Source organism: Equus asinus, chromosome X, assembly GCF_041296235.1.
Source record: "Equus asinus isolate D_3611 breed Donkey chromosome X, EquAss-T2T_v2, whole genome shotgun sequence".
Taxonomy (NCBI): Eukaryota; Metazoa; Chordata; class Mammalia; order Perissodactyla; family Equidae; genus Equus; species Equus asinus.
Window position 1 is genome coordinate 23,593,694 of NC_091820.1, and position 23,918 is coordinate 23,617,611.

The window sequence follows — 23,918 nt, forward strand, 5'->3', positions numbered from 1 at the left end:
ACACAGCAACAGCCTTCCAAGCAAGCATGCTGGAACCAGGGAGCAAAACCCTTTCCTCCTGCAATGTCTCTCCAGCACCTTCTACCAGCAAGGCCTCAGTGCCAGCTAGCAAAGGAAAAATATTTCAAAGGTCAAGATCCATTTTCAAAGAACAGGCAAAAAGGTGGATTTAGAGTGGGAAGGCAATAAACCAATAACCATCACACTGATAGAAACTAAGGATAAGTACCAGCAGAAGCAAACCAAGTGATGATTATGGCTGTTTGTTAGCAGGGTAAATTACTCTTCAGTGCCATTCTGAGTTTTATCCATTGCTGCATCCTCTGTGCCTAGAATCCAATCTGGTCCAATATAGATGCTCAATGAATATTTGTTGATGAATAAATGAATAAATGAACTAATTGCTGAAAATTTTCTCTAATGTTTTCTCTCTCTCTTTTTTCTTTCTATTTTAGCTGATGGATGCACAGATTGGTCTGTCGATATCAAGAAATATCAAGTTTTGGTGGGAGAGCCTGTTCGAATCAAATGTGCACTCTTTTATGGTTATATCAGAGCAAATTATTCCCTAGCCCAAAGTGCTGGACTCAGTTTGATGTGGTACAAAAGCTCTGGTCCTGGAGACTTTGAAGAGCCAATAGCCTTTGACGGAAATAGAATGAGTAAGGAAGAGGACTCCATTTGGTTCCGGCCAACATTACTACAGGACAGTGGTCTTTACGCCTGTGTCATCAGGTATCCTTTTAATTCTATTACTGCTGGATCAATGAAGTCACGTGCTGCTTTCTTATACTTAAATTTTGCTGCTGTCTCTTTCACCCAAGGTATTGTCTCGATATTTGTATGTGTTGCTGCTTTCTAAAATGTAGAATCTAAATCATAAAAAGATGGGATTGGAATTTATATTGAGACATTATTTCTGGCTTATGGAGAAAAGAGATACCATCTGGGTATCTACTTATGTTGCCAGAAATTACTAAAGACTATGAAATAAAATTTATAGAGGAGGTGAAATGTTGCAAATAAAATGTAAGCAAAGACTTGCAGAAAGGATGCATAGTTTATTGCTAAATGGGCTGTAACATTTTGTTATTGCCCTTCACAGACAGATAGAGCGCAGATACCTCTTGTTCACACACATCTGCAAAGATGATTTAGGTAACGGGTTATGTGCACAGGAATACGAAGGCTGTCTTCCAGATCATTTTGTTAACTAAAAGTGCTGGTCAATACAAAAAATTTCCCAGGTCCCTCAGGACCAATGAAAAAGTTAATAACAAAATCTGTGCCCTTATCCCGAAAGAAACTCATCACATGTCCACACATCTTTGTCCGCTTGTGGAAGAGACCTATGTAGTTTGCTTAATGATAATGCATTGAAACAGTATCCACGTAACATGTTAGCAGTTAAAAATCTCAGTTTAAGCGTTTAGCCCTTCATGGACTGTGAATCACACCCTACACGAATGATTGTGGATGTCATTAGACTATAAGAGCATTGGCAAAGCAGAGTATAGACAGATAGAGGGTGTGTTTCAATCTATTTCTCTGTCTTTCTGTATTTTGGTTTATTAAGAGAAATAAAGCCAAATGTAAAGCAATCGATTCTCAGTTTGGAGAAAGTCTCAGAATCATCTCATGTCCTTTTCCAATCAAAATTTGACTTCTACTTCTGAAATTCTTATTGGCAGCTATCGCTCCTCTGTCATAAGGATCGTACCTCCCACTCACCATCACCTACAAGAATTACCTTTATGCCGAGTCATGGCCATAGGTGTGTTAGGACGTTAAAGTAGGTCAAAGCCACATAAAAGTTAAGCAGAAATTTATCTTTTTAACACTGACAACATATGTTATAAGTTAGAGCTAATTTTGGAAAATATAAATAAATGCAAGTAAAGTCGTGCTTGGGAAAAATGTTGAAAGGATTATAAAAGAACAAATGCATCATTCTTTTGGCAACTCTTGTTCTTTCCCTTAGAAGGGGGAATCCAATCCTTCGTATTTAGACATATCTCTTAATAGAAGTAGAGGTTTTGCAGGGGCATTGATAAATAATTGCCGTATTAGTACAAAGAGTACTGTTTGGACTGGTTGTTCTCACTTGACTAATAGTAATTTGATTTAATTTCACATCTGCTGTGTTTCTTTAAAAAAAATCATTATTTCTGATTGCTCATGCATATGTAGAGGTAATTCTTCAAGATAGGCAAATGTATGTCCTCATTTATCCAAGATTAGAATTGAGCTGAATGTACATAGTCTAACACTTAATTTCATTATTTATTGTTGATGGGAAAATAATGATGCATTCACATTAGTAATCTGAATTTCTAAAGCACTGAGGTTGCAATTCTTTGATGTGTTTAAATACATACTTTGATGTAATGCTCTGAGAAATTGCATTAAAATGTCCCTGAATTTATAGTTGCAATAATGAATGAAATGTCCAAAATTTTCAAAAACAATATTTGCCATATGTTCCTATGACTACATCTTAATGGAAGGTGAAACTCAAAGACAAACACCTTAAAGTTTTATATGTGTCAAGTGGCATTCTGTAGAAAGTGATAAACTGCACAAAAAGATACTTTTGTCACTGAAATTCAAATATTCCAATTGATTTGAAACTAGTGTTGATATGGCTCCCTTTTCCAGTTTGGAAAATGGTACTCAAAATCATTATAAACAGCAGCTTTAATAGCATGGCGTGGTGTTGACGTGAAGGGAGCCCAGGGCTGTCAGTTGAGTCAGTGACATTTTGGCATGTTGTTAGTGCTAGCAGGCCACAAGACTGGCACTATTAGTTTTTAAATAATCCACTTACAAAGAATTGTAGAAGTTTGAAAATGTGAGCTTCTACTCAAAGGTTCTACTCTTTCTGATAAGTGATCTGGGTATTAACTTATCAATGAAAAGCTTTAACAAGACTTTTCGTGTACGGCTAATTTGCATTTACACCCAAATATATACAATTAAATGATGTACATAATGGAGACACTGAACATTACTATCAGTATAATGAACAACTTTCTACTCCCTTCTGTTAGTATCTATTTTGAACAAAACAATACCACATAATTCTTTGCTCCATTAGTACTTGGGTTTTTACTCAATTTTCTCTTTCCAGAATTTCTGTTTTATTTTTATGTAAAAAAGTGAATGAAGGAGAGCTGTGTAACAATTTCTTTTCTTTTCCTTTATTGCCGTTTAAAAGAATAAGTTTGTTGGGGCTGGCCCTGTGGCTGAATGGTTAAGTTCATGCACTCTGCTTCAGTGGCCCAGGGTTTCGCTCGTTGGGATCCTGGGTGCGGACATAGCACCGCTCATCAGGCCACGCTGAGGCGGCGTCCCACATGCCATGACTAGAAGGACCCACAACTAAAATATACAACTATGTATTGGGGGGAATTGGGGAGAAAAAGCAGAAAGAAAAAAGAAGATTGGCAACAGTTGTTAGCTCAGGTACTAATCTTTAGGGAAAAAAAAGACTAAGTTTGCTTTCTAAAAAAAATAAATTTTTTATACACTTGACCCCCAATTTTTGTGGCCTATGAACAGTTTCATATGCAGAGCTAGCCAGTGCACGTGTAAGCATTTTAATGCTCCCAAAATGGTAGCATACTAAGTTGTTTGGCAGCTATTTTTTGACTAAAATTTCTATTTTTGAGGTAATTGTAGTTTCATATTCAGTTGCAAGAAATAATATAGAGAGATCCCATGAAAGCATTATCTGGTTTCTCTCAATGGTAACATTTTGCAGAACTATACTACAGTATCACAATCAGAGTAATGACATTGGTACAGTCAAGACACAGAACAATGCCGTCACCTCAAGGATGCCTACTATTATCCACATCTCCCCTCCTCCCCCACCAATCCAAAACCCCTGGCAACCATTAATCTGTTCTCCATATCTACTTTTTTCAATTCAAGAATATTATATAAATGGAATCATAAAGTAATGACCTTTTAGAATTGGATTTTTAACTCAGCATAATTCCTTTGAAATCCATCCAAGTCTTTGGATGGATTCGTAGTTCATTCCTTTTTATTACTGAGTAGTGTTCCATGGTATGGACATTATCACAGTGTTTATTCACTCGTTGAAGGACATCTGGGTTGTTTCCAGTTTTTGGCTGTTGAAAATAAAGCTTCTATGAACATTCATGTACAATTTTTTGTGAACAGAAGTTTCATTTCTCTTGGGTAAATGCCTGGGAGTGAATTTGGGTTGTATGGTAGTTGCATTTTTAGTCATTTAGGAAACTGCCAAACTATTTTCCAAAGTAGCTGTATCATTTTACATTCCTGCCAGCAATATATGAGTGATCCAGTTTCTCTTTGTCCTTGCAGCATTTGGTATTGTCATTATTTTTCATTGTAACCATCAGTGTATCGTGATAGCTCATTTTGGTTTCAATTTGCATTTCCCTAATGGCTAATGATGTTTAACACATTTTTACGTGCTGATCTGCCAACTCCATCCTCTTCAGTGAAATGTCTGTTCATGTCTTTTGCCCACTTTATAATTGGATTATTTGTGTTCTTATTGTTGAGTTTTGAGGATTCTTTATATATTCCAGATAATAGTCTTTTTTTGGATATGTGGTTTGCAAATATTTTCTGCCAATCTGTAGTTTGTCTTTTCATCCTCTTAACAAGATCCTTTGCAGAGCAAAAGTTTTTTAATTTTGATGAGATTCGATTCATCTTTTTTTCCTTTTCTGGGTTATGCTTTTGGTGTGAAGTATAATAACTCTTTGCTTCGCCCTAGATCCCTACCATTTTCGCTTGATTTTTTAATTAATTTTTTGTCAGGTTTTATTGCTTTACATTTTACATTTATCTGTGATCCATTTTGAGTTAATATTTATATAAAGTATAAGATTTATTTAGATCAAGGCTTAGCTTTTTGGATAGATGTCCAGTTGCTCCAACACCATTTGTTGAAAAAGCTATACTTCCTCCATGGAATTGCTTTTGCACATTTATTCAGAATCAGTTGGGCATGTTTATGTGGGTCTATTTCTGGGTTCTCTATTCTGTACCTTTGGTCTATGTGTCTGTGCTTCTGCCATAACCTCTGTGTCTTGGTTAGTGTATCTATATAGTGGAACTAAATATCAAGTAGAATGACTCCTCCCACTTTATCCTTCTTTTTCAAGATTGTTTTAGCTATTGTAGGTTTTTTATTGTAGGTTTTTAGCTGTTGTTGTCCATATAAATTTTAGCATAAGCTTGTCTATATCTACAAAATACTTTACTGGAATATTGATTGAAATTGCATTAAACCTATAGATTGATTTGAGCAAAATTGTTATCTTTATCATGTTGAATCTCCCAGTCTATGAATGCAGTAAGTCTCTCCATTTATTTAGGGTTTCTTTCTTAGATTTCTTCATCAGCATTTTGTAGTTTTTAGCATACAAATCCTGTACACATTTTGTTAAATTTATACCTAAGTATTTCATTTTCTTTGGTGTGTTTGTAAATGATAGTATCTTTTTAATTTCATTTTCAACATGTACATTGTTAGTAGTATTAGAAATGTGCTTGATTTTTGTGTATTAATTTCTTTCTAAAAATTTAGTTTTTTCAAATGACATCTATAATGTGTTCTATCTAGCATCTAGTTTCTAGGCCCGTCTTGATTTTCTCTTTAGAAACTGCATAACTCTTCTTTCTCACTGAAAGTACATATTAAGCATCTATTAAAAGGTACCTAGTGAAATCCATTTATTCTGTGATCCATTTAGCACACATCTACTGAGTAACATGCTAATACCAGGATTACAAATGTTAAAAAACACCAGTTTTTCACCCTCAGGTAGATTACATAAGAGAAAACAAGCGTACAATAAATTGTTACAAATACTGTGATCACAGGTTAGAATACAATGGAGTTACACCAAGATGGAGTAGCCCCATTCCTCCCATTGCCTCCATCTCACAACTAAAAAGGCTTGGTATAACACAACAAACAAGCATAGAAGTCTGTGAAAGGTGAGAAGAAGGATTGTCTAGGGACCTCAGGACTTGAGGAGTGACATGACCGCAATGCTACAATTGCCCTGCCAGATGACGTTAGAAGGGCCTACCAAGGAGCTAATCTTCCATTCTTGCCTAGCAGAAGCAGGCAGCAGTAATATGATCCCCCTGCTGGAGTAGGGTCAGCACACCTGAGTGGGGGACTGATCTTCCATTTTTCACCTCGTGGAGCTAGGCAGGAACTACATTCCTCTGCAAGGAGAGTATCAGTGGGGTACTATGGCAACCTGAGTCTTCATCCCCACCTGGTAGTAATGAGAATCTATGAGGCACTGTGTGGCAGGACTAGTCACTGCTAAGCTTCACCCTTCTGCAGTATCAGTGGGGTTCAGAGGGGGGCAAAGCTTCCACCCTCAACAAGGCAGGATGAAGTGGTGGGAGGGAGGGCTAGTTGATATCCAATTTCCCATCTTCCTTCTCCTGGTGTCAGTGAGGCCCAGCAGGAAGTGAGCTTACTCGCCCACTGGAGGCAACAAGGCAGTGTGAGTCAATGCCATACTTTTACCAGGAAGGTGTCAGCAAGGCCGAAGACAAAGCTGAACATACATAGCCACTTGGCCTTCATGTTAAATTTCAACAGGAGGATTACCTGCTTAAAAAAAAAAAAAGATTAAATAGGATCCAAATTCTCATAGTATCTAAAATGTGCAGGATACAATAAAAACACACTCAGTGGAGATACAGAGCAGTCACTGGCCCTTAGCAATTCTAAAATCCAGCTGGACACATGTCACTAGTTTCTTGATTAGGCCCATTTCTTACTTGGAGTGGTTCTCTGTGGGTCTTGGGTCCATCCTCTTGTTTTCCATAGAAAGTTAAGGGGACAGAGGCCTCTTTTAAATTTGAATTTTATCTGTCTCTTTTAGTATAAGCTATCATGGTTCCTTAAAATGCTGTGAGCCTTTTATGTATTAAATTGTAATCCCGTCCATTAAGCAGAAGCCACATCCACAAATACCTTTAAAACAGATGCCTCTCTACTTTGGTGTTCAAGTCAGCATGCCGGAAGAAAATGTCTCAAAGATTCTTAGACACCTCTTTGCATAGCTAGTCTTAGGGTATGCCTCATAGACCCTCCTTACTAAGAATCTTAGGGTTTACCCAGAAGATCTTTTTAGCTACCTACTCTGGATGATAGAGTATACACTGTATCCCAAACATGTTATCAATGATATGTTTTCCCCTCAGAATCAATGTGAGATAGTGTTTGTCACAGAGAAGGCACCCCAGAATAAGCTATTGAATGAAATAATTAGTGATCGCAGTTAGTATTCTTAAAATACCTTGTGGAAAACATCACTATAGCCAGAATTACATCATTTCTGATTCCTATAGTTTTCCATCAGAAAATAAAATAGTTCTATTTCTTTTTCGTTTTTCTTTTTCTTTTTTGAGGAAGATTAGCCCTGAGCTAACTGCTGCCAATCCTCCTCTTTTTGCTGAGGAAGACTGGCCCTGAGTTAACATCTGTGCCCATCTTCCTCTACTTTACATGTGGGACGCCTACCACAGCATGGCGTGCCAAGCAGTGCCATGTCCGCACCCCGGATCCGAACCGGCGAACCCCGGGCCACTGAAGCGGAACGTGCACACTTAACCACTGCACCACCAAGTTCTATTTCTTATGATATCTCTTGTCTGAAACTAATACCAATTATGAACTGCTTATCCTGCATCATGATTTTTGGTATTCTAAAAGACAGTTTGGTTTATTCTCTCCCTGTAATATGCCCTCACTGTCACCAGGTAGAAGTAGAAAGTAATAATATATTAGGCCTAAAAGACCCACAACAAGTAACTGCTAAAAGTGTAGTATAATAATTTGTCATTAATTGTAACCTGTATGATAAAATATAATTGTAATATTTATTATTGTTGTATGTGGTTATTGTTTAAAAATCAAGTCCTTCTTGGATCAGAGGATAAATAATGTCAGCATCACTTTAGAAAGTCTTAAACGTTTATGTCCCTAAGAGTCTTCGTAATTTGTTCAGGTCGATCAAAGTCCATATAAATGTTTTATCTCCTACCCAGAAATTTTAATGGTGATATGCATATGTGTTCCAAGGACTTAAAGTAGTTTCACAATCTTGATTTTCTAATTGTTAAAGTACCTCTCTTAATTGAAACTGGAGTACACCCTTGAGAATATCAGCTGTAATTTATAGATTATAAAAATGCAATTAAACCTACATAATCTAGTCCTTTAAAAATCCATATACAATTGAAAGTCTTTAAAATAAGGTTTCAAATCTGGGTGCAGATTCTCTTATGGATGATAAATTGAAACCGCAGACCTGCACATTAGGCACTCTTTCTATAATCTTTTGGTGGGAACATGTGTTTCTTGCCATAATAGGCTTCAAAGAGATTTCCCAGTTGCATAATTCTTATAATGCTTGGAGAACATGCTGAAGTGGTAGATCAACCTAGAACAGATAGTAAGTTTACTCTCCTTTCCATTTCTGAGACATGAAGACACTTTCTAAAGGATCAAACTATTTTTGAACAGGGCAATAATTAGCCAGATTGCTATCTTTCTGAGTGCTTTCTTTTCAGAAACATCAAACCCAATTGATTTAATTAAAAGCCAAGAGCTGTGTGAACTGCCTATTCAATTTACCAATTTTTTTACCATCCTGAAAATATATTTCTTAACCTAACAGCCAATTTTTTTTCACTAAGAAGATGAAATAAATTCTGCCTGAGTGATGATGGAGTAGTTTCTTAGCTCATTGGATTAAGAAAAGCTTTGTCTTATCTTTCCAAGTTGTATAAAAGAGAAAGCTTTGAGAACTCTTTGTAATCGGTGTTGTCATGTTCAAGGCAGACAGAGACTTACAAATTTTCTCCAAAAAATATCAAATTAATATGGAATAGGTAGGCCACTGACAAAGATACATTTGTAAGTTCTGAGTTCTTATCTATTCTTTCTATTGTTTCCATTTTAGGTAAAATGAATCCTATGAACCCTTTTCAGTCATGTATATAACATGTACACTTGTATTTCCCAAACATTACTGCAAGTCTGTGATATGACATAATTGGTAATTATCATGAGGAAAATTTTAAATTGCAAACAATATGTGCCAGGCATGCAAGTCACTGACAATCTAGCAAGACTTTATTGATGATTATACTTTTATAGTGTGAGTATTATTTTTTCTTTATTTGTGGAAATTATTCCCCAAAAAAAGTTAACTGCAAATATTAGTGCAGTAAACAAAGATAAAGTGACCAGGCCTAATAAAGTAATAGCAGCTGACCAATAAAGTTTAGGATAGTGAAAAAGTTGAATATGAACCTGAGATTATCTAAGGCTCTTTCTAAATCTAATTTTGTGTATGGTTCCCAAGTAAAAAATATGAACAATAATCTCAATGAATGTAGAGAAGATAATAAAGGGACTGACTCTTCTTAGAAGAGCTCATGAAGGGCCTCTGATTTGAGCAGTACTTTGAAAAATAAACACATAGCTAGGGAAAGTGCAATGGAGGAAGATTTCTCTGTCACAAAGTTCTCGTGAAGACTAGTAGAAGAAAAATTAAATAATGATCTAGAGCAGGGGTTGACAAACATTTTCCGTAAGGAGCCAGATGGTAAAAATTTTAGGCTTTGCTGGCCAAATAGTCTTTATTGCAAGTATTTGACTCTGCTGTTGTCGCAGGACAGAGCCATAGACAATGCATAAATGAATGGGTGTGGTTGTGCTCCAATAAAACTTTATTTGCAAAAACAGGTGGTGGAATGGATTTGGCTGGTGAGCTGTAGTTTGCTGACCCTTGATCTAGAAAATGCCTTGCAAAATGCAAATAGTTAAGCCAACAGTAGAAACTTGTAGAAGCTGTTGTTATTAACAAAGAAAAAAGCCACAGCCTCTTCCTGATAGAGTGAGTAGATCGATTTTGTTGGAAAATGGGGTTTTGTAGATGATGGTGAGAGGGATAGCTATAAAGAATGGTAAAACAGACGCTAAGACTTAAATGGCAGGCAAGTGTCAAGGAGGCAGTGGAAAAGCTGAGAGCAGTTTTTCTGGAATTATTTTGCAGCAAGTATATGAATGTTTAGAGAAATTGGAACATGGAAAACAGGCAAGGAATTTTTACAATAATTGAGGTGTGGGGTGATGGATTCTATGGTTATAGTATTAATGGTAGGAATAGCAAGGAGAAAAGAGATTCATGATCACTTTTGGAAGTTAAAAATGCATCAGAGGTGGTGCTTGATTGGATGTTGCTATGGAGAATAAATACAAGGAAAGGGGACAGCAAGAGGCACATCTGAATGCTTTTCCAGTACAAACCTAAACTTTTTCACAAAAACTTCTCAGGATCATGAGAAATAAAACTGCCTCGATTCTAAGCCATTATACTGGGACACTCTTAAATAGAATTACCCCGTCATTGCTGTCCCACACAGCATTTGAATAAATAAAGAAAGTGGTCCGGGATTCTTTCTAGGTTCTATATTAGTCTACTTATTAGTCTTTTTTTTTAATTAACTAAAGTTCATATTTTACTCAGATTTCTTTTCCTTTGGACCAGGGATTTAACACATCGTTCATCTTTGCATCTCTATTATGCATATATGAACATTGAGATCTGAACAAAGAAAACTCTTTGGATCAGTTGTCACAGTTTGGGGACAGGCTATTGTATATAACAAGAATCTTAGAAATAACAGTGTCTTAAGAGAAGTTTTTTGCCCAGGGAAAGTCTAGATGTAGGCAGTTCAGTGCTTATGTGGTGTCTACCTAATTGTCTAGGCCTCAGGTTTCTTCTATATTCTGACTGTGTTCTCCCTAGAGTATGGTCGTCATCCTTATTTTCCAAGATGAAGTTCTATCCACCATATCCATGCTATTATAAGCAGCAAGATGTAGCAAGAGGAACAAAGAATATGGCCCTTCCTACCTTTAAGAACAAATACCAGAGGTTACTTATATCACTTCTACTTATATCTCATAGGCCAGAACTCATTCACATAATTACATCACACTGTAGTGGTAGGTAGCTGGGATATGTAGTTTTTATTAGTAGTACCCATGTGTCTGATAATAATACAGGAGGTCCATTACTGAGAATCTTAAATTCATTTCTCTAGAAGAAGAGCCCAAGACAGGGATTCTTGCACAAGTGATCTGTTGAGGGAGGGCTCTCGGGAGTAAATCTACAGGGGAAAAAGCCAGGCAAAGATGTGTTTTCAGAAGTCTAGCCTCAGCCTGATGCCACGGGGAGCTATGGAACATAAACTGCACCACAGAATTTATCCTGCCTTGAATCAAGGGGCCAGAGCCTGGACTTCTCAGTCATCTCTGTCGATGTGGCTCTGGTCATGCTAAGGCAATTCTCCAGAAAAGGGTACAGGTGTGAGCCTTGACCAATCAACATCCACAGTAGCTGGGGGTTGGGTACAATAGCTGGTGAAGAAATTCTGGGATGCCAGAAGCATCTACTACACTGAGGAGTGAGAGGAAACAGATATTGATGGAAAATTAGCAGCCATTTTTGGCACAGCTGAGAAGCATCCCTCCACATATAATGAAATGGCTCAATTTCCTATTAAATTCTATCAGTATTTGTTGAATGAGTACTACATATTCTTGAACAACCTTCTATTTTATTTATTTCCACAGCCTTCCTTCTTTAACATTTTTGAAAGGATTAATAAATATTAATATTCTCAGTACCACCATACCTACCCCCAACATATACATATGCATCCTGCCCTCAATAGCTACTCCCTCTGCTCAGATTCTAAGTCATACTCACAACCAATTATAGAATTACCTAATTAACATACCTGAAGAAGACTTGGCGGGGAAAATCCCTCCTCTTTCAAATATTTCTAATTCTGGTCCCCAGAAAATGTCTCATTGCTCAGGAAATAAATAGACAGCCAGGTTACTATGATAAGGATACATACAAACTCCTTATGTTCATCTTCCCTAAATCTTAGGTGAAGAATCAGTGAATTTTCTCATTAGTTTGCTGTGGCCTAGATTTATGCAGGTTTTACAGTGGTGTTTCTGGCTTTCAGGCAGGTCTCCACTTAGTAACTGCTTCATAATATAGAATCTGAGGTTATAAAACAAAAACTTAAAAGAGGTAATTGAATAAGCATTTAACTGATTTCATTATATCTCACAATTACAGATCTGGGACTATCCATTTTCTCCCATGAAGGTCATAAAAGGCAGTCCTATAAAATAGTCAAGGTTATGGAGTGAATGAGTAACATTTGAAGTATGGTCCAATGGTTTCAGGAAGATGTATTGTCCTAAAGCCAAAAGGAAAAAAAAGAAGAAGAAAAAGAAATGAAAACATCATTTCAAAGCAATGTTACATCATTAGTTATACTTCATATTATAGAAAAGCAGCTTACTCAAGATAGTTTATTTTCTCATATAAAGTAATTATAAGTTAGGCATTCCTGAACTTGTAAGATAGTTTCAGGGTTTGTCAAGGCCCAGGCTGCAATGCTTTATACTCAGCCATTCTTAGCCTGTGGCTTCCATTCACTAGGTCTCTCCAAGGTCCTGGTGCAACGGAAGAACTGAATTTTTAATGGTATTTAATTTTAAGTAGTCACATGTGGATCTTAGCCTTTGTTTTAAAAAGGTAATGTCAAGCCATTCTTGGCTATTTCCTACAATATAAACTGTTCTAGGTATATACAGGTCTTATTTAGCCTAGAATCTTGTAATGTAGATGTGGGAAGGATATGAGACCACAAAGCTAATATTTAGAAATACTGAAAATCAAGCTGGATCCTCTGATTCCGTAATCACTGACACTCAGAAAAATTCATTTCTTTAAAAGATTTCATAATTAGTTGATGGATGTGTTAATTATCTTGTTATTGGTAATCATTCCACAGTGTATATTTATACCAAATCATCTTATTGTACACTTTAAAAATGTACAATTATATTTGTCAATTACTCATCAATAAAGTTCAAAATGTATTTTATAGTTGACTTTTTTTGGCATTTCAGGCAGACTTTCCTCTATTTGCTTAAAATAAGTAAAGTTTTTACACAATTATCATTTCATTTTATTATTGATGGCTTTTGTATTTGAGGAATGATGACAATAATCTGACAATAAATTTTTACCCCATGTATCCTAAATGTTGAGGCTTAGGCTGTCTTGTCTTGACTCTGTAAACCAATCCAGTAAATGGTAAACTAGCCACTAATTTCCATTAAAACAAGAATATTATTTCTGTTACTGAAGAAGTTTTGGAATTAGTTGCATCTAAGTTGATGTAATTGAATTGGCTAGGAATTTTTGATACCCTAAGCAATCAGAATTGAATGAATTTTCTAGTAGATTAGTGAGCATCTACTCTACACCCGCCACTGGTCTAGTGATTGGAAGGACAGCAGTGAATTAAGCCAGATTGGGCTACTCCTGTAGCTAGAAGTCTCTTCTGGAAAAGAGCCTTTGACACCATAATTACTGGTGCCTTGGCTTTTAAGAAGGAAAACAAGTTTCCTTAAGATCAGCTCACAGGCCTACCTAGCCCACTTGGTGTATAGGCTCACCCTCAAGGACTGCACTCTTCCGACTGAAACTCAAGTATTTCTGGGGTTACACAGAGAATTTCCAAGGGGTGTACCACAAAAATTTGAAGGGAATTCATCTCCAGAACCTCAACTTCCATATGTATCCTTTTCTAAAATTGCCTGGCAACTCTCAATGTTTCTCAAATTATGGTCTGATATATAATTAGATTAAAAAATCACCAGAGATGCTAGTTTAAAAACGATTCCTAGATCCACCACATACCTATTGAATGAGAATTTCTGGGGAAACAAGGACCGAGAATCTGGCAGTTCAACATGCATCCACGTTTTTCTTATCCACATCAAGTTTGAGAATTTATATTCAAGTGATAGTGATCCTTTTAAGAGAATTACATCTCATACAAATTCAGGGACAACAAGGTGCTTTAAAAAATCTTAAAAGTATAAAGAGTCTCTTGATGGAGGATAGCCAGTGCCTGACGTAGTACACAGCATGTCTTAGATTGAAAGTGAATGAATACAAGGTATATGCTTCCTTCTAAAATATTAGAAGATTGAATATAAAGAGTACATCTTCCTTCTAAAATGTTAAGGATGTACTCCATAGTTAATGTTTTTACGAAGACTTTACCTCTTCATCTACATTTAATTTACAAATGGAGTCATAGGCAGTAAAGATATAGCAGGGTGCCTTCTGATTGTACTGCTGTGATCTTCAAATGAACGAGCACTGCAGATTATTGAACCTACTGAAACGTTCTTAATTAAGGAAACCAGTAGTTTGCAGACTAACAGCCTATGTGTTAACCTTGTTGATGCAGTGTAGAAATCCCATGTAGATATCTTGTACAAAAGAATGAAAATGTTCTGGTTCCTAAAGTGGAATTTCCAAGCAACTATATTCTCATGAAAATTGCTGCTCTGGATGTCTGTTCAGAGGCTTTGGTTTACAAAGCAAAGATTTGAAAATATCAAACTTTCTTGATCTATGAATGTTGTTTTCATTAATTAGGTGAATATGACAGCTCTCTTTGCCCTAATAGCCCCCCTGGAGGAAATAACATTTTTGTTTATCTAAACAGCACTTAATGACTACTCTAAAATTAGAGTTTAAGACCTTTAACTCTAGAGTGCAAAGCTCTATGTCCTTGACTCTGATGTTTATCATGAATATTAATTTCTGATCTTAAAGTCAAGCCATGAAATTTTTATATATTGTCATACCTTTCCCTTGACAATTTTGGTAATTGCCATAATTTCCTCATCAGCAAGTGTTTTTTGTGGCTTCCCTGGTTTAACAAGGCTATCAAATTGGCAGGTCTGAATTCTCTCTTTTATTTCAATGTGAGGCCTGTAGACTTGTTTGCTCTGAGCAGTAACAAGACCTCTGATCTTAAAAAATTATAGTTTTTATTGGTGCCTTTACACGATAAAAGACTTGATGTATTTTTGTCATTCCAGGTTTTAATCATTACCTTTGAGATTACTTTCCTATTAGATGAGATTTATGTTCACTGCTCCAAACCCTTTTTCTGTTGCTCACATAAACATATTATTTTCCACAGGATATCTATCATTTTCTTTAAAATTGATTCATTGCTAGTATCTGATCATCAAATATCAGAGTATATAGGTTCAGATTGTTTATCAGTATCTAACATTAAAACTATTTAGAGAATATACATACAAACACATATATATACATGAACACACATGCACATACTTTTTAAATATATGTAATTTAGTTGGAATATTGTTCTCTTTTGTTTATTTGTGCTTTCAACAAAGACTTATTGAACACCTACTAAGCATCGAACCTGAATTTTTGTTTGGGGAGACAAAGAAAAATGGTCAAGACACGATTTGGCCTGAAGACATCACAGTCAACCAGAGAAGACAGATTCATAAGGAATTATCTGTATGGCAAATACTGTTAGAGATCTGGTGACAAACTGCTGTTGCAACCAGGAAGATTCAGGGATGGATACGCAGAACAGGATGCAATGAGGCTGCATGAGATGGATTTTTCTTGATGGAGAGAAATGGAAAGGACATTTTATTTTATACAGTGGGAGTAGAACAATGCCAGCCATGGTGAGAAGGAAAGAGCAACAGATGTATGTGGCCAGAATGAAGAGTACAAGGTGGTACATGAGGAGATACAGATGATGGTAGAAAGGAAGCTTGTGGATAGATTTAAGAAGGAGCTGTGGATAGAATCCCAGGTGCAGGAGTTTGATTTTTTTTCCTTAGGCGATACAGTGATCCAGGATGGCCTAGTGCCATAGAGAAATTTATTCTGGATACTCAGTCATCCAGAAAATTATTTAACAAATTCTTTTTGAGAGCTCTTCTTGGCCAAGTGATGGCTAAGAGTCAAAGCCAAAGTCTCTGTTCTCAAGAATCTTATGCCCACAACTAGAAGGACCTGCAACTGAGATATACAACTATGTATGGGGGCGGGGTTGGGGAGATAAAGCAGAAAAAAAAAAAGAGTCTTATAGTCTTTTGAGGGAGAAAATTAATTAAGTCAACAATTAATGTCTGATATGACAAAGGCTATGAGAGGAAAGAACGGAGTGTAATCAGTGTATAGATGAGTCATGTAATTCAGAAAAAAAATCAAGAAAGGCTTCTTGAACATATAAGCATTGAGTTCTGAGAAAGAAGTAAAACCTGGCTAGATGAAAAAGGAGGTTTGGAAGAGATGCTAGGTGGGGAAATAGTGTAAGGTTAGTATAATAGTATAAGGCTCAATATACATATAATTAGAATATCTTCTAATTTTCTATGACTATAGCAAAGTATCTGTGCTTTGGGTTATTCTGAGATGTAGCTATGGAAGCAGGAAGGGATCAGTTCATGGACTTGGGTGCAAAACTAAAGAGGTAGAACGATACTGAAAATACGGGGAACCAATGAAGGACTTTAAGCAGGTGGATGACAAAATCAGATTTGAGTTATTTTTTTTTGAAAGATTGGCACCTGAGGTAACAACTTTGCCAATCTTCTTCTTTTTTTTCTGTTTTTTCTCCCACAATTCCCCAGTAAGTAGTGGCATATTTTAGTTGTGGGTCCTTCTAGTTGGGGCATGTGGCATGCCGCCTCAGTGTGGCCTGACGAGCAGTGCCATGTCCGTGCCCAGGATATGAACCAGTGAAACCCTGTGCCACCGAAGTGGAGCACTTGAAGTTCACCACTCGGCCACAGGGCCAGCCCCAGATTTGAGTTTTAGGGAGCTCATTTGGCAGCAGTGTGTGAGGAAGTTGAATGGAAGATTTGGAGCAACATCTAACTATAGGGTTGTCTTAGATTGGGCTCCCCAAGAAGCAGACTCCAAGGAAGCATCACTAGAGTGATGAGGAAGTGATATGGGGAAGAGAAGGAAACCAATAAAATGTAAATTATAAAGCCCGTTACTCCTGTGGGCAACTGGAAATTAGGTCCACTGGAGAACTGTGGGAGGAAATGAAGACATGCCCTCAGAGTTATCACACCCAAGGGGAGAGGAAGCTGGGTTATTTATCCACCAACCCCCATCCGTCCCTTACTGAGGACTTCTAGAAGCATTAGCTCTCCAGCATTTCTGGCTTGCCTTTCATGTAGACCCAGATTGGTCCCAAGGCCAGATAAAAGCCCTCAGACGGAGAGTTTCAGGTGTTAGTAGGAAGTAGCCTTCATATGGTAGCCATATGGGTGGGGTACTGGCATCATCGGCTACAAGGGCTAATCAGATGGGAAGTATTGAGGATCTAGACTTAGGACGTGATAATAGGAATCCAGAGGAGGACAGGAGAGCTACCAGGCCATCACTTCCATAGAATTTGATGATGGATTCAGTGTTAGGGATGAATCATCAATGATGATTTCCCAAGGAGTAGATAGATATTGAAAATATTGTAAAGTGTTCTTTTTAACAACCAAAACATTTTAGTGTATATATGTGAAACCAATATTGAAGCTTGTTTATAATAATATCTATTATAAAGAAGTGTTATATTATAGCAGTATAAACACTGGCTAGGAACGAGATGACATGGTGTAGTTCTTAGATCAAATTTCTAAGTGTGAAGCTTGAATGATACTCTTAATCTCTCTGAACCTCTCACAAAAAACAGGGGGTAGGGGCTGGCCTGGTGACACAGCAGTTAAGTACGCACATTCCGCTTCGGCTTCCAGGGTTCACTGGTTTGGATCCAGGGTGCGGACATGGCACTGCTTGGTAAGCTGTGCTGTGGTAGGTGTCCCACATATAAAGTGGAAGAAGATGGGCACGGATGTTAGCTCAGGGCCAGCCTTCCTCAGCAAAAAGAGGAGGATTGGCAGCAGTTAGCTCAAGGCTAATCTTCCTCAAAAAAAAAAAAAGAAAAAGAAAAAAATGGGGGTAAACATCAAAGCATCTTTCTATAGGTTACATGAACTACAGTATAAGTAAGCCTTGTATAAAATTTTCACTTTAAAATAGAAATCACATCAAGTATTTTGGCCCTAGGTCCCATCAAGTTATTTATTATTAATGAATTAGTGAATCTAGTTGACCTTTCATTTCTCTCTTACCTATATTTGGACAACAGCCACTAAATGACAGTGGTTTGTTAAAATGTCTGTACTTAGCACTTACTTCATGCTCTATTTCTTTCTCTACCAAAAAATATCTTTGTTAAAACGTTTCAATCAACTAGATCACTTAAAAATTCTACATGCATATTTCAAGAAAAATATACTTAGAGGGCCGGCTTGGTGGCGTGGCAGTTGTTTGCACATTCTGCTTGGGCAGCCCGGGGTTTGCTGGTTCAGATCCAGGGTGCAGAGCTACACACTGCTTGTTAAGCCGTGCTGTGGCAGGCGTCCCACATATAAAATAGAAGAAGGTGGGCACACATGTTAGCTCAGAGCCGGTCTTCCTCAGCAAAAAGAGGAGGATTGGCAGCAGATAGTTAGCTCAGGGCTAATCTTCCTCAAGATATATATATATGTGTATATATATATATATATACACATATATATATACTTAGAAGAGTTAAAGGTGTAATTTTATTTCTGCCTCAGTAAACCTCCTCTTTGTCTATGCTAATAAGAAATTTCCTCCTCCTCCACAGGCACAAACTTATGGGACACTTGATTGCCAGAAAATTCTTAGGTCATTGGAACTCCATATTGAGTTACGTCTCCACTCCCTCCAATATATGTTAAGTATCTTATAAGAAATAACCTTTATTCTTGATTTTTTTTCTAGAAAGCCTTGCATCTCATCTGGAAATAAGATTAGCTTTAGATCTCTTCTTCCTTCTCTGCACTTGAGTGGGGACTCTCTTTTCTGATTCTAAAGAAAGAGACTGTGATCCCTACATGAATATCCACAAGGCCAACACTGCCCCTTTATCAGTCAGGAAGAAATTTCTTTTTCAGCTTTCTCTTTCGTTTGTGGCTTTTGAAGGTCAAGCTTATATAAGAGTTAATTTAAATGAATTTGGTTGCATAGATCTTTTAATCACTTTAGCAAGCTTCTACCAGAATGTTGGGTTACTTTCTTTCTCAAAGAGTTCAAGTTGTCTTTTCCAAAATATGTACTTAAAATTAATTTGAGAAAAGAGATAATTGACGTCAGTGATTTCCTTCAAAAGAATCTAGCTGGTGGCTAGGCCAATGGGTAGGGATATAGATGAAATTAAATCAGCAATATGTTGATAATTGTTGAAACTGGATGATGGTACATAGGAGTTGTGTAGTGTTCTCTACTTTTGCATGTTTGAAACTTTCCATAATTAAAAATACATAAGGACACACAAAATTAAAATGGTTCTCAAAATCTTACTTTTTTAGCACTTACCTTTTTCATGTGTCAGTAAGCCATGGTTGTGTAACAAATCACGTCAAAAGCCAGTAAGTTAAAACAATAAGCAATTTGATACTGATCATGAGTCTATGGATCAGCTGGGCTCTCTCATGCATCTGCTGTCAACCGTAGGTCAATAGAAGTTCTACTCATTTTGCCTGGAATCTCTTACATATTTTGGGGTTATCTGTGTATAGCCCAGTCTAAAAGCCTCAGTTGGTAAAATTGAGCTCTCCTCCACATGGTCTCTAATCCTCCACAGTCTAACTCATTTTTTCATTAGAAAAGGTTGGGTTCCAAGAAAGAGAATAGAATCATATGAGGCTCTTTATACCTAGGCTCAGAACTGGCACACCATCATAAAGTGTGCTTCATTCTGTTGGCCAAAGCAAATCACAAAGCCAGCCCAGATTCAAGGGATAGAAAAGTAGACTTCTTGTGGGGAGGAGCTGCAAAGTAACATTGCATTGGGTGCATGGATGCAGGGGAACCATTAATTGGAGCCATTAATGCAATCAATCTAACATGTAAGCATTTATTGCTTTTAAATCAACTGCTACTCATATCTTGATAATTTGCAAATTTGGGTGTCCACCACCAACTCTCCCTCCAACTTTAATCTGACTACCAGTTACCTACTCCTGGATTTCCCATAATTACCTCCCTTTCTATGGCCAGTGTTTAATACTTCTTCCCTAAGACCTTCTACTTTCTCTTTTTCTTTCTCTCCAATCAATGTCATTTTTATCCAAGCATCCATTCATCCATTCACCTATTCATCCCTCTATCTTTTATTTAATTCAATAAATATTTATTGCATACTTATTATGTATCGAGCTCTGGGCTAATCACTGAAGAATCTGAGACTAGGAAAAACAGACATAACCTCTGCCCTCATAAGCCTTACAGTGCAAAAGATAAGAAACACAATCAGAAATTACAAAAAATACATGTAAAATTGCAATTATAACAGCTGTTAAAGAGGAAAGATACATGATGTTATCTGAAATTATAATCAGGTCTGAGTTTGTAATGATTTAAATGATAAAATCTGGGTCTTGGAGTGAGGAGACAGCATAACCCTCAACCAATCCGTGGCAGACATACAGCTTGAGTGAGAAATAAACTTTTGTTATTAAAAGCCACTAAGATTTGAGGGTCATCTGTAATCTAGCATACCCTGAGGAACGTATATGGTGTTAGGATGGGTCATCCTCTTATATCTTGAAGACACCAAGGTTGATGGCAGAGCTCGATGTGAAGAGGAAATCTTTAAACAGGTGCCAAAGCTGTCCTTGAACAAGGCTGGCAAATGAAAGCAGAAAGGACAAAAAGATTATATAACAGACTGGCATACATTTCAAAAGAGCAGGATTTTGGAGAAGAGAGTAGATGAGTTACTATTTAGGAGCCACACTAAGAAGCAAGAATACTAACCCTAGCTCCTGTCTCCGAAGTGCAGACTTCGAGGAAATAAATAGGCACCACTTGAGATGGCTGCAGGGAAAGTGATAATCAGAGAGGAGAGCCAGGCTTTATTGGGCTAATGCCAGGAAGAGAAGGGAATGCTGAGGATGTAGGGCAGTTATATGATTATGGAAATATTATACCAGAGGTTACAGTGAAAGAGTTTGAGACGTGGGATATGTATTGGCACCGGATATGAATGAGTGTATGAATGAATGAATCATACAGCATTATGGTGATGCTAGTGCAGAAAAGGTGTGTGTCTTGGGGGAAGGGATGCTTACAATTTTGGCGTCAATTTATGAAACTAGGGGTAACAGACATGATTAATTCAGTCTCACTAACTCTTTGAGGAGGATGACTCACTTGGTTGAGGTGATGGCAAACCCAGAATCCATAAGATCCCTATGCTTTTCATGCCAGGTTGATGGTGAACCAGAACTTCAGGCCCCAGTGTCCATTACTACTCCCTAATCTAATCTCTCATTAGTTCCCACATGTTCGACTGCTTCCAATCCAGCTATTAGACATTTTATTCCCCACTGCTTATAAAGTGATATTTATAAACTATAAATCTGAATTTATTACTGCCTATTTAAAAATCCTTCAGTGATTCATCAACTTTACAAGAGAAACTTTAAACTCTGTTAAAGTCCAAAAGCTCTTTACCATCTTTCTCGTAACTATTACTCTAGTGTCTCCTTAAGCCACTTTCCCCTACTCATCTTTCACATCAGCCACTCAGAACTACTTTGTTTCTGAAAACTTTCTTGTTTCCTGCCATTGTGCTGGTATCTATGCTGTTCAAGCTCTCTGCACTCTCTATCCTATCCTCTTCATTTAGTGAAGTGTTCTCCTAACTATAGTCTGACATAATGACCCTTTGCATGTATTTTCTAATGCTCTTTTGAAGTAACTCAATTAACTATTTGAAAGTTTCAGAAACACCTTGTCAAATGCTGGTCAAGCAGCTTCTTTCAGTTCTTTTCTTTAATTATTTTTTTTCCTAAAATTTGGGAAGGCATGACTTTATTTCCTTTGGAAGTTTTCTATATTTTATTTGTTATCACCACTAAAATAATCATGATATATATACAAGCAGCTTAATGAATTTAAATACACTTTGATGAAATAAAGAGATGATGGAAATAAAATAGGAGATATGAAAAGCCATAGCAGCAGAGAAAAAAATACAGAAAACTACAGGAAGTATGATTTGGAACCAAGATAAAATTATACATAGCGTAAAAGGGAAATGTAAGAGCACAAAATTTGAGTCACGATGTGGACTCGAAATAACTGGACACACAGCTGCAGAAGTTTATTTTGATAAGTGGAAAGCTTTGTCATCATTTGTGTATTTTTCCCTTGAAAGAAACCTCCATAAATTCCCTGCAGGCACTTATCTCATTTCACTGAATGTAAGATGCCAAATATTGTAAGAGACACAATCGATATCTGTACCAATATACTATGACACGATGCTTTCTTATCACAGCAATTGTAAAAGACATTCTAGTTTCAGAAATGATAAAATGTGAGCAAAATGCACCTCTTAGAATTGATGAAATCTAGAAATTGATGGAAACAGACAAGTAACTAAATGATTAGATACATGGTATTAGAAAACTTCCAGAGTAAATAAAGCCACGACCTTCCAAACTTTAGAAAAAAAATAATTAAAACAAATAAAATTCACTGAAACTGCTTGACCAGTATTTGACAAGATGTTTCTGAAGCCTTGAGTGTTAATTAAGTTACTTCAAAACACGTGATGGAGGGTTATTATCTCAGACTCTGTAAAGTGAGATGTTAACTTGTAGCAAACTGATAAGTTGCAAATTATTTTTGTCTGAGAGGTATGCAAATTAATTACCTTCAGAAGAAAAGAAAACCTCAAAGATGTTGCAATTTTATTGCCCTATAGGACATTAGTCAATTTTGTATCTAATTTTGCAATCTTATTCCAGCACTTTTTCTTTTGTCAAAGAGATACTGCACTGGACACTTCTTGAAAATGGCAAGAACGGTTCATTCAAAATTGATACAATAGGGGTGGGAGGATTGCATCCAATTCCATGGAAACAAAAGGCAGGGGATTTTTTAAGCACTGTGGTGAGCCGGTGGAAAAGTACTAGAAGACATTAAGGTAGAAGTTGGTCGATATGTTAAGCCTAATTGGTGCTTATCAAAGTTCGACTCCTATGCTGCCACAGAGACTGGGAGACAAGGGTGCTATCCTTCTTGATGATTACATTTCAAAGGGATGGCTCCCAGATGCTTGAGAAAGACATTCCTGGATTGTAGAGTATTTACATCTCAATAGACAGAGCAAGAATTTATAATTGCAAGTTTTCTAAAGGAAGGTAGCTGGTAGGAGGCCTTAACCAGGAAAAACCTGTCTGAAGTTTAGGCAAGCTAAGGGAAACGTTAAGGCCATCTTGGTCAATTTGACTGATTATATATACCAGTCTCTGGTATTTTTTTAGAACCAACTTTGTCCCTCTTCTGGTTCTTGCTAAACCTTTGACATGTATCCACTACATATTGGTATGAGGTTAATTTTTTTTACATTTTTGAAAATTATTTTGCGACATTTTTTTCTCCTATAATAGTTTATAGAACAAGAAGAAATCAAAGACACTGAAACCGGAAAACTAAACAAAGCAAAATAGCAACAAAAAGACACATTAAAACAAAGATTTAGAAAGGGCAAAAAAATCATTTCTGGAATCTGACTAATGAGACAGCATGGGGAAGGCTAATGGAGTAAGGAGAGGAATAAATGGAAATAATTGTCATTGGAATGTGAACATTAACATAATGGAGAGCAATGAATAAGATGCATGACAATGTTAAGTATTTTATGTCATTGTCCCAAGAGGCACTCAGTTGAGAAATCACACCACAAAAAAACATTTCAAATCATAAGAAATGTGTATGATAACAGAACAATGAGGGAGCTCAGAAGAATCAAAGATTAAACAATTTATTACCACCTCTTAAGGAGTTTCTAATCCTCTTCCTAAATTT

The 23,918-nt window shown here is 36.8% G+C and overlaps 1 protein-coding gene across 1 annotated transcript in view; it reads left to right on the top strand.

Annotated features, from left to right (window-relative positions):
* IL1RAPL1 (interleukin 1 receptor accessory protein like 1) overlaps positions 1 to 23,918 on the top strand; it is a 1,280,310-nt gene that overhangs the window by 670,855 nt on the left and 585,537 nt on the right. Inside the window, exon 3 of the mRNA XM_070502686.1 lies at positions 456 to 735. Within this exon, the coding sequence (XP_070358787.1) occupies positions 456 to 735 (280 nt within the window). The remainder of the gene's footprint in view (positions 1 to 455; positions 736 to 23,918) is intronic.